The 12,485-nt window shown below is 37.3% G+C and overlaps 1 protein-coding gene across 1 annotated transcript; it reads right to left on the bottom strand.

Moving 5' to 3' along the window:
- Positions 1-9,932: 9,932 nt before the first annotated feature.
- On the bottom strand, positions 9,933-11,913 carry ifnphi4 (interferon phi 4). The gene is made up of 5 exons (XM_058794352.1): positions 11,245-11,913; positions 10,593-10,670; positions 10,356-10,499; positions 10,157-10,234; positions 9,933-10,069 (listed from the first exon to the last, which is right to left on the bottom strand). The coding sequence occupies exons 1-5, from the start codon at positions 11,509-11,511 to the stop codon at positions 9,977-9,979; spliced, it is 660 nt and encodes a 219-aa protein (XP_058650335.1). The 5' UTR covers positions 11,512-11,913; the 3' UTR covers positions 9,933-9,976.
- Positions 11,914-12,485: the final 572 nt, after the last annotated feature.

Here is a 12,485-nt window from a genome sequence, read left to right as displayed (position 1 = left end):
TTCTTTTTATAACAGTCTGCAAACGTCTGGGGACTGAGGAGACAAGTTGCTCAAGTTTAGGAATAGGAATGTTGTCCCATTCTTGTCTAATACAGGCTTCTAGTTGCTCAACTGTCTTAGGTCTTCTTTGTCGCATCTTCCTCTTTATGATGCGCCAAATGTTTTCTATGGGTGAAAGATCTGGACTGCAGGCTGGCCATTTCAGTACCCGGATCCTTCTACGCAGCCATGACGTTGTAATTGATGCAGTATGTGGCATTGTCATGTTGGAAAATGCAAGGTCTTCCCTGAAAGAGACGACGTCTGGATGGGAGCATATGTTGTTCTAGAACTCGGATATACCTTTCAGCATTGATGGTGCCTTTCCAGATGTGTAAGCTGCCCATGCCACACGCACTCATGCAACCCCATACCATCAGAGATGCAGGCTTCTGAACTGAGCGCTGATAACAACTTGGGTTTTCCTTGTCCTCTTTAGTCCGGATGACATGGCATCCCAGTTTTCCAAAAAGAACTTCAAATTTTGATTCGTCTGACCACAGAACAGTTTTCCACTTTGCCACAGTCCATTTTAAATGAGCCTTGGCCCAGAGAAACGCCTGCGCTTCTGGATCATGTTTAGATATGGCTTCTTTTTGACCTATAGAGTTTTAGCCGCAACGGTGAATGGCACGGTGGATTGTGTTCACCGACAATGTTTTCTGGAAGTATTCCTGAGCCCATGTTGTGATTTCCATTACATTAGCATTCCTGTATGTGATGCAGCGCCGTCTAAGGGCCCGAAGATCACGGGCATCCAGTATGGTTTTCCGGCCTTGACCCTTACGCACAGAGATTGTTCCAGATTCTCTGAATCTTTGGATGATATTATGCACTGTAGATGATGATAACTTCAAACTCTTTGCAATTTTTCTCTGAGAAACTCCTTTCTGATATTGCTCCACTATTTTTCGCCGCAGCATTGGGGGAATTGGTGATCCTCTTCCCATCTTGACTTCTGAGAGACACTGCCACTCTGAGAGGCTCTTTTTATACCCAATCATGTTGCCAATTGACCTAATAAGTTGCAAATTGGTCCTCCAGCTGTTCCTTATATGTACATTTAACTTTTCCGGCCTCTTATTGCTACCTGTCCCAACTTTTTTGGAATGTGTAGCTCTCATGAAATCCAAAATGAGCCAATATTTGGCATGACATTTCAAAATGTCTCACTTTCAACATTTGATATGTTATCTATATTCTATTGTGAATAAAATATAAGTTTATGAGATTTTTTAATTATTGCATTCCTTTTTTATTCACAAGCAGAAATAGCAGCTGCTACTGCCAAAATTGCTGTTTTAAATAATTCTAATCATCAGTCTCTCAAAACTTGCACAGATGATATGAATGTATATTATGATAAAGGAACTGTGATGAGTGGCAAAGAAGTTACTCTCAACCCTCATGCGGAGGAATATATGCCAAAGAAAACTTCCCAGCAAGGAGGTTTAAGGAATGTGATTTGGCAAACTCACAGTGCACCACAAATTGACCATAATTCTGCGTCAGAGTGCATCCGTTAAAAGAACATTTCGGCAATGAGTTCAAAATAGCTGCTGCATATGTAGAGAAGGTTCTTGGATGGCCTTCTCGTAAAGTCAGAGGATTAAGTCAAGTTAAGTCGTGACGTATTTTCAAGTATGGTGACCCATACTCAAAATTGGTGCTCTGCATTTAACCCATCCAAGTGCACACACCCAGAGCAGTGGGCAGCTCAAGGGCACCTTAGTCATGGTATTGAAGGTGGAGAGAGTGCTGTTTATTCACAATCCCCACCTTCAATTCCTGCCAGCGCGAGAATCAAACCAGCAACCTTCAGGTTACAAGCCTGACTCCCTAACCATTAGGCCACGACTACCCCTAAAGCTGGCCTGGGATTAGATACGTGATCATCTGCATGCTTACAGCATATGTAAATTCATTGCAGAGTTATGCTCTCTTTTTGCGTGGATGCTGTAATGTAATGGAAGAAATTGATTATATGGAGGAGCTGGAGATGCCAAGCAATTTGAAAACCATCATCATAAAGTTGCCTTATAAATTAAGGGAAAAGTGGAGAACTGTTGCATGCGAGCTAATGGAAAGGCGTAATCATAGGCACAGTTCAAAGATATCGTGACATTTATTGAATGTCAAGTCAAAATGTCATCTGATCCATCTATTTGGTGATATCCAGAGTACCCAACCTGTACAACAGAAATCTCAATCTAAGACTAAAATTAGAAACAGTTTTGCAAAGTTTTGACGGTTGTTACCAACAGTAAATCAATCCAGTGTTGTGAGACTGATTTAAGATCAAAGTCCCAAATTGTATGTTTGTTCTGTAAACGTGATCACTTACTGGACCAGTGTACACAAATGCAAACAAGCTGCATAGAGAAAAATTGAACTTTCTAAAGGAGAAAGGTATTTGTTTTGGCTGTCTTTGTGTTGGACACATGAGCAAGGATTGTGACAAGCGCTTGACTTGTGCAGTATGTGGACAAATGCATCCCAGCATTTTGCATATTCAACAAAAGGAAAGAACGGGCACACAGGAACAGAATCATCCATCTCTAAGTAGTGCACATGTCTCCCTTAAAACTTGTGGGCAAATAAGGGCTGGAGACTGTGCATTATCAATTGTACCAGTTCAAGTCAAATCCAGTAAGGGACAAAGGGTAATTCAAACGTATGCATTTTTGGATCCTGGCAGTTCTGCCACATTTTGTTCAGAACGCTTAATGCACAGTTTGAAATTAAAGGGAAAGAGAACTAATATTGTTTTGAAAACAATGGGCAAACAAAAGGCTATTAGTAGTACTGTTTTGACTGGATTGGAAGTGTCTAGCCTTCTCGATGACATCTTTTACAGTCTTCCGGAAGTCTTCACTCAAGAGAGATTGTCTGTGTCCAGAGACAACATTATCGCACAAAGGGATTTGGATAAATGGACATATCTGAAAGGCGTTAAGATCCCTCAAATTCCTGCTGATGTGGATTTGCTGATTGGAGCAAATGCTTCCAAGGTAATGGAGCCCTGGGAGGTTATGAACAGTGATGGAGAAGGACCTTATGCAGTTAGAACCCTATTAGGATGGGCTGTAAATGGACCACTCCAAGGATGCAGGGATAATAGGAACAAGATCGAATGTCCAGATGTTACTGTTAACAGGATTTCTGCAAGCAAATTGGAGGAGATGCTCAGTAAACAATATAATCAATCATGACTTTAATGAGAATGCTGCTGAAAAAAAAGGAAATGTCAAGAGAAGAGCATGCATTTATGGAAAAGGTAAGCAAGTCAATTGAGCTTCAAGATGGACAAACTGAATCTTCCTTTCAGGATGGAAAACCCCATCTTGCCAAATAACCTTTGTGTGGCTAAACAGCACTTAATTGGATTAAAAAGGAAATTTGAAAGAAACAATGTTTTCCATCAAGAATATAAAGATTTCATGGAGGAGGTAATGAAGCAAGGTTATGATGAAAAGGTACCATTGCATCAGTTAAAACAGGATGAAGGGAAAGTTTGGTATATCCCTCACCATGGGGTTTATCACCCCCAGAAAGGAACATTAAGAGTGGTATTTGATTGTGGCGCTGCCTTCAAAGGTACATCTCTTAATGATCAATTTCTACAGGGTCCTAATTTGACAAATTCACTGTTGGGAGTTCTTGTGAGGTTTCGACAAGAGCCAATTGGATTTATGGCTGATGTAAAGGCGATGTTTCACCAGGTCAAAGTTGCAGCAGAGGATACTGATTTTCTTCGTTTCCTATGGTGGCAAGATGGTGATTTAAAGCAAGAAGCCGTGGATTACAGGATGAACGTGCATTTGTTGTACTTGCTATGCTCTACGCAGAACTGCTGAAGACAATAAAGCTGACTTTCCGGAAAAGGTAATTGACACAATTCACACAAACTTCTACATGGATGAAAAGCGTAGCTTCAGAGGAAGAGGCCATATTGATGATCAAAGATCTCATAGCTATTTGTTTAACAGGAGGTTTTCAGTTAACAAAATGGGTTAGTAATAGCCGTGTGCTGCAGACTGTACCTGAAGAACATTGAGCCCATGGTATAAAAATGACGGATCTAGACAAGGATCAACTACCAATGGAAAGAGCTCTTGGTGTGGGGTGTTGAATCAGATGCTTTCAAGTTTAAAATGACTATCAAAGATCATCCTTGCACCAGGCGTGGTGTTCTGTCGACGGTATGCTCTGTATATGACCCTTTAGGATTTTTGGCACCATTCACTCTCACAGCAAAATTTCTTCTGCAAGAGCTATGTAGGACAAGATGTGGATGGGATGATCCGCTACCCTCAAATCTCCAAAGACAATGGTCTTTATGGTTGAAAGAGCTTGAGAGGATTGCAGACTTCAAGGTGGATAGATGTCTAAAACCAACAGGGATGGACAAGTCTACCAACGTTCAGCTGCATCATTTTGCAGATGCAAGTACACTTGGATATGGCACTGTAACGTATCTTAGAATGCAGACCAATCATGATGTCCACGTAACTTTTCTACTCAGCAAAGATAGAGTAGCACCTTTGAAACAAGTAACCATTCCACGTCTTGAATTGACAGCTGCTGTACTTGCTGCTCGAGTGGACAAAATGTTGAGGGCAGAGATACAGTTTCCATTGGTGGACTCAGTATTCTGGACAGACAGTACGTCTGTGTTAAAATACATAAAAAATGAGGACAAACGTTTTCTTACCTTTGTGGCCAACAGAATCTCTGCAATAAGAGAAATTACAACACCGTTACAGTGGAGATACATATCTACATCTCAAAATCCAGCAGACTGTTGTTCCAGGGGTCTGAAAGTAGACCAGCTGTTAACAAACAGAGAATGGATCAGTGGACCAGGTTATCTGTGGAAACCAGTGGAAGAATGGCCAGTGCAAATATTTGATTCTCTTAAAGGGGATGATCCTGAGGTAAAGAGAAACGTGTGTAAATAGTACCATTGTAAATGAAATGCCAAATGCAACAAATGCTACTCATAGACTGATTACTCGTTTTTCATACTGGACCAAATTGAAGGTTGCTGTTGCTTGGCTCTTGAAGTTAAAGAAAATTCTGAAACAACGGAGTCAAAAGCGGAAGGAAATTCAAGTTTCTGTAGACTCTTATAGTGTATTAAATTCTTCAAAGAAGGTAGAGAAAGAGCTTCAAAATTTAACAGGCTCTGTGATCGCACCAAATCTAACTTTGGAGGACCTGAATGAAGCTGAAGCAGCTATTGTTGCATTCAGTCAACGGCAGCAGTTCAGAAAGGAAATTGCTGCTCTGTCGTCTTCACCTGTTTCAATATAAAAAGAGACAGCAAGTTGTATAAATTGGATCCTATCTATCAAGACGGTCTTTTGAGAGTTAGAGGACGATTGAGGAATTCTGCTCTGCCTGAGGAAAGAAAGCATCCGATTATTCTGGCTAAGGATCAGCATATTGCCACACTCATCTTGCGGCATATACATCAACAGTTAAGCCACAGTGGAAGAAATCATATGCTTTCCAAGCTGAGGAAAAGATATTGGATCATTAAGGGTAACGCAGCTGCCAGAAAGATCATATTTAGTTGTGGCCATTGCAGACGTTTTGGAGTTAAGGTGAGTGAGCAGAAGATGGCAGACTTGCCAAAGGAGCGACTCCTTCCAGATCTGCCTCCATTTACAAATGTCGGAGTGGATTATTTTGGTCCTGTGGAAGTTAAAAGAGGACATTCCATTGCAAAACGTTATGGAGTCATCTTTACTTGCATGGCAAGTCGAGCAGTTCATCTGGAAGTCGCCTATTCTTTGGACACGGATTCATGCATCAACTCTCTACGAAGATTTATTTGCAGACGAGGGCAAGTAACTCGCATAAGATCAGACAATGGTACGAACTTTGTTGGAGCTCAAAGGGAGTTAAAGGAAATGCTCAGTTCATGGAATAAAAGCAAGATTCATAAGGCAATGCTTGTGAAAGGTGTCCAGTGGAGTTTCAATCCTCCGGGAGGTTCACATTATGGCGGAGTGTGGGAGCGTGTGATCAGAATGCTCAAAAGAATTTTGAGTTCCATCTTACATCAGCAAACTTTGGATGATGAAGGATTCCATACTGTGCTGAGCGAAATTGAGGCCATTCTGAACGATCGCCCAATAACCAAGCTGTCAGGTGACCCAAATGATTTGGAGCCACTTACTCCAAACCACCTTCTTCAGATGAAATGTAAACCAGTGCTACCACCTGGACTATTCGACAAATCTGAATTATACAGCAAGAGGAGATGGAAACAGGTCCAGTATATGTGTGACTTATTCTGGAAAAGATGGACAAATGAATACTTGCCTTTGCTTCAAGATCGGCAGAAATGGAATAAGGAAAGGAGAAACTTTGTTCCTGGTGACATTGTTGTCATTGTGGATTCTACAGCTCCACGTGGATCTTGGTTGATGGGACGAGTTCTGGAAGTCTTTGCAGATAAAAATGGACTCGTACGTTCTGTGCGAGTACAAACTAAAACCACTCGAGAGACCTGTGACAAAGCTTTGTCTGTTGTATGACAGCATGGAAATGTAATGGACTGATTGCAAAGACCGTTTCATTTCTACCTACAGAGGACTGATTAATGCAAAGTTTAAAGTGTTGCTTTGGGCTTTAATGGCTCTTCTTATTAATATTGTATTGAATTGTAATGTCTACCTGCCATGTACAATTAGGGGCCGGGGTGTAAGTGCCATAATGTCTTTTTAACCCTTGGATAGAGTGTGGGCCTTAATGAGTATATAGGTAGGCAAAGAGTAAGAAAGTCAGGTGTGTTGGGCACCTTACTTTAAAAAAGTAATTAGTTATAGTTACTAGTTACTTCTCACAAATAGTAACTGAGTATATGAGTACTATAAAAGTAACTAATTACCAGGGAAAGTAACTATTGCGTTACTTTAAAAAGAAAATTCAAATATGTCAAATAACTTGGATGCCCCCAATATTAAATATGTTAAATGAAGGAAATGGACACTAAATAGAATAAATTATTATTATAATACATTGTACACTAATCTACACTATTTTAATGTTACTGTGTTACTGTGGGACAATGTGAGAGACACCTATCAAATTCAATATATTATTGTAAATATTATCAACCCTCTATGGGCACCTTGGCAATAGAATTGCCATTGGCTAGTAAATTTTGTACCATTGGCTAGTTTACTCACCAGACTAATATTAATTATCTGACATATTATTTTATATCATATACAGTGTGTGTGTGTGTGTGTGTGTGTGTGTGTGTATAGGCCTATATATATCTTATTTTTGTAAAATGGCACAGTTTTTTTAAAGTATCTGACACTTAGCATCAGTCAGTCAAGCATTATAATATGATATTATAATAATTTAGCATTGTATGATAGAACTTTAGTAATTAGAATAACCATGTATGAATGGATTTTTGTCATGTTGACTGAACTTAAGACTGGTGGTGGTGCTTAAGATATTGTTTGTCATTTAGTGTTCCTATAAACACTTACTATAATTTTATTTTTCAGTTCATCTGAATGGATGCGCAGTGTAGCTGTATTTGACGTACCGTGAACTCTAGTGTGAAGGCGCACACCTCGCCGTCGCTTTGTCTCACATACACGCACGCAAAGAAAGAGACAGAGCGAGAGACAGGCAGAATTGACGCGCTACATGTAAACGATATTCTTTATTGTATTTTCCTGTCAAAATAACGGAGTTCCTTTGTAATTCTTCAGCTTTTAAGAACTGCCGGGTTCTCTTGTAGTGGGCGGAACTAATGCGCAAACGACAATCTCATTGGCTGGCGCTCACCTATTATCGTCCCTGTTTTCATTTCAGCAAATCAATTTGAGCGAATGCAGACAACGTGATTAATATTCATGAACCCAGCAGTTTATTAATCCTTAGTGCGTTTTATATTGTTATTAGTAGTAGAATTCGTAGAAGTTTTGTTATCTTATCATTAGCCTATTATTTTTAGCCCCCCCCCCCCCCCTTTTTATAGGAACACTAAATGACAAACAATATCTTAAGCACCACCACCAGTCCTAAGTTCAGTCAACATGACAAAAATCCATTCATACATGGTTATTCTAATTACTAAAGTTCTATCATACAATGCTAAATTATTATAATATCATATTATAATGCTTGACTGACTGATGCTAAGTGTCAGATACTTTAAAAAAAACTGTGCCATTTTACAAACATAAGATATATATAGGCCTATATATATATATATATATATATATATATATATACACACACACACACACTGTATATGATATAAAATAGTATGTCAGATAATTAATATTAGTCTGGTGAGTAAACTAGCCAATGGTACAAAATTTACTAGCCAATGGCAATTCTATTGCCAAGGTTTCCATAGAGGGTTGATAATATTTACAATAATATATTGAATTTGATAGGTGTCTCTCACATTGTCACACAGTAACATTAAAATAGTGTAGATTAGTGTACAATGTATTATAATAATAATTTATTCTATTTAGTGTCCATTTCATTCATTTAACATATTTAATATTGGGGGCATCCAAGTTATTTGACATATTTTAATTTTTTTTTTTTTAAAGTAACGCAATAGTTACTTTCCCTGGTAATTAGTTACTTTTATAATGATGTAACTGAGTTACTTACTCAGTTACTATTTGTGAGAAGTAACTAGTAACTATAACTAATTACTTTTTTAAAGTAAGGTGCCCAACACTGATAATAAATTATAGTAACGCCGCATTTTATTGTCAGTAACGGTAACGGCGTTGTAACAGGGGAAACAGTAATTCGTTTGATTACTCGTTACTGAAAAAAATAACTCCATTAGTAACGCTGTTTATTTATAACGCCGTTATTCCCATCACTGGTGTTATTAGAGGGAAGCATAACATTTTTTGACCGTTTCTGGAGGTAAATATGGAAAGGCATCCAACGGGATTTTATGTGCACTGTGCAGAGGAGCTGTGAGTTGAAATGACCTCTACGAGCTGTGTGATGAATAAATCTGGTGAAGCAGTATTTGGAGGACGATTTTTCTTGTTTGGATCTCACGCGTCAGAAACCATCCTACAACACCTCAAGTGACAAAATGGCTATTTATGTCACTATAATCACAATAATCCACACCACTCCAGTCCATCAGTTAACATCTTGAGAAGTGAAAAGCTGCCTGTTTTATAAAAAAAAGCTGAAATATAAGTCCTCTATACATAATTATACACCTTAGTGATAGTTTCTTCTCATTTCCACTTTATAAGATCTTAATTGTTGGGCTGGAGTGGTGTGGATAGTTTTTATCAGCTGTTTGGACTTGTATTCTGACGGCACCCATTCACTGCAGAGGATCCATTGGTGAGACCTGTGCCAATCAAGTAATGAACTTGGGATTTTAAAATTATTTCTTTCAAATCTGTACAAATTTGAAAGGTCATATAGTGTACTGCAAACTTTTAAAATGATTTTCTACCCTTTTCTATATTTCATAAATAAATTCACAAAATGTATTAAAATATTCAAGTTCTTTATTTGATGCCAGAAATACAAAAAGTATTTTTTTATTGTAATCACTTCATTTTTACATTTTTATGTAACAGCTAAAAAAGAAAATAAATTAATAAATAAGGATATAATCTTTAGATATTAGTATGCAAAATCGTAATGTATAAAATATATTAAATTACACAAATAAAATAATATAAATAATCATTCTAAATAATTTATTCAAGTATGTAGTATATATAATATAAATAACATCTAAAAACATAAGGAATCACATCAACAATAAATAAGCACTGCATACAGCTGTATAAAATAACATTATAAAAAAGGAGTGTAAACACTGATTAACAACACTGATTTGTTTTTGGGGGTTTTTCCTTCTGTAAATGGAGTGAGGCTTCAAGAGGTCCAGTTATTAAACGTGAGTGAGGACGGAGAAGAACTCCAGCTGGTTCATGAAACTTATGACCCGGTTTCTGACGATCTCCCAGCTGTGATCTCTATCCTCCTGAAAGAGTAAAACAACAGTTAGTCCAGCATTTAGATGAGTTTCCACATTTACAGCTGAGGATTCATCTATATATTAAAATCTCACCGTGTTCAGTTCTGTCATGTGTCTCAGTCTTTCAAAATACAGATGAAGCTTTTTGTTCCTCTTCATTTTGTAAGCACCCTGCATTGAGAAAGAAATCAATCAGTTCCTCTGGCTTGATGTTAGTGGTATTATATATATATATATATCTATATATATATATATATATATATATATGTATATACACACACACTGTACTCACACATGAATGCAGTCCTTTAATCTCCTCATGCATGACATTTAAGAAATGTTCCCGTTTTTTAGCATTCCAAGGAACGATGGCATCGTCGAAGAGGACAGTGATCTCCACCAGAGCCTGAATGACGAACACGATCTGTTTCTCGGGCTGAGAAGAAGAAACCAAAGATATAGATAGATATATGAGTATAGATTCATAATCAACAGTCTTTTTTAAATAATAATAATAATTTTTACCAACCTCTGCTCTTCTGTGGTTATTGATCAGCTCATATGGGATTGGGTTGATGTCCTCGTGGTCATTATGGATTTTCTCACCCTATATTCAGAAACAGATTTAATAAAGAGATCATTTTGAGCAGATTCAGACTTGAACTTTTTGTTTCAAAGTTTCTAAATATTCTGGTTAGCTGCAACTGCATTTGGTTAGTTTAAGTTAAATGTTTATATTATATTAATATTATATGAAGGAAAAGTATATCAATGATCACACCATATCTCCCACAATACTAAGATGATATTTAACGCTTAGTTTCATGATCGAAGCTCTGTAGTTTCAAAACGCAATGCAATGCAATGATGATCGAGAGATGAAAAAACATCAATGTTCCTCAAAAGCCAGATGGATCATATTTGATGCATTTTAAAGTATTTTTTTCTAAATGAATATGACGATGAAGTATTCCAGTAAATATTCATTTTGAAATATTTAATACATTTTTTAAAGTACCAATATTCTACTTAGTCTCTCAATTAATTATAATTTATTAAATGTTCAAATATTATAATTGCAATCTTTTAAGTACAAATATTCCACCTAGTCTCTCAATTAATAATAATTAAAATATTAATAAATTAATATTAATAAAGAATAAATAAAAAGTCAAACTCACCATCTTTCTGATCAGATCCAAAGAGACTCCGTGGTGGTGCTGGAACATGTGTTTTATCCATCTGCAGCTCAGCACGGAGCTGAAACACAGAGCTGACAGAAGAAGGCAGAGCTGCACCAAACGAAGGTCCATCGTGTCGTGTTCTCCAGAAGACTTGCTTGATCCGCTGATGAGCTGCTGCTGCTGCTGCTGCTGCTGGAAGATCTCGTCTCTCCTCCATGCCCTCCGCCGTTTATATGCTCGCGTTTCGGGAATTGCACCTGACATTTCACTTTCCAGTTGTAACGGCGCACACCTGAGCAACAGGTAAACCACAGAACGAAAGGCTTTTGAGTCAGTGTGAGTCTCACTGGACGGGAATTATTCTACACTGATCTATATGTGCAAAAATAATAAACACAAATACATTACACTAGAATAAACAGAATTCTAAATAGTGAAAAATAACATGAAAAAGAGAGTGTGGACCCACATAGACTAACAAACAAAGTTGCCTTAGCTAACGTAAATAAATAAAACATGGCAGTATACTTTTATACAGTTTACTAGGCTACTATAATGTGTATTTTGTTCATTCATTCAATTTAGGAATTTCTAGGGTAGGCTGTTTTTTATTTGTTTTGTTTGTTTATTTAAGTTCAATGGTTTAAAGGTGTAGAAAGGGCAGGTTGCGTGAGAGCGTGAACTTTGACTCTTGCAGAGGAATGTGGGAAAGAAATTCCGCGCGCAATAACCGAGAAAGTGAAATCGAAAGCGCGCGACGTCACAAAGGCGTGACGACACATTTCGTGTTTCACTTATTCACTCAATGATCATTAAGTATTATATTATATTATTATTGTTACGAAAAAACGTCAGTGAAATGAGTATTACCGTGGGCTAAATCAATTATTTTTAAAAAACGGAAACAATGGAGCGTAGCCTATTATGTTTACATCAGCCATTGCGTCATTATAAGAAATAAACATTTGCTCGTTTAGCTGTTATTGCACAAATGTCAAATAGTTCAAAGAGAGGTAAATGTCCCTCACTCCGGATAAACTTTCATAGAATGACTTAATATTTAGTCTAGGCTAATTTTTTTTTTTTTTTTTTTTTAAAGTGTCATTAAAATACTAGGCTTAAATTTTTATTTGGACAATTTACTCGAAAGAAATTAATAACCTGGCAAAACAGAATCCTAAAAGAGATTAATCTGAAATGTAAAATAATTATAGGACTTAGCCTATAATATTTCTATA

The sequence above is a fragment of the Onychostoma macrolepis genome, chromosome 12 (genome assembly GCF_012432095.1).
Source record: "Onychostoma macrolepis isolate SWU-2019 chromosome 12, ASM1243209v1, whole genome shotgun sequence".
Classification (NCBI taxonomy): Eukaryota; Metazoa; Chordata; class Actinopteri; order Cypriniformes; family Cyprinidae; genus Onychostoma; species Onychostoma macrolepis.
The sequence above is the reverse complement of the archived record's forward strand: the minus strand, read 5'-3'. Positions and strand labels throughout refer to the sequence as shown.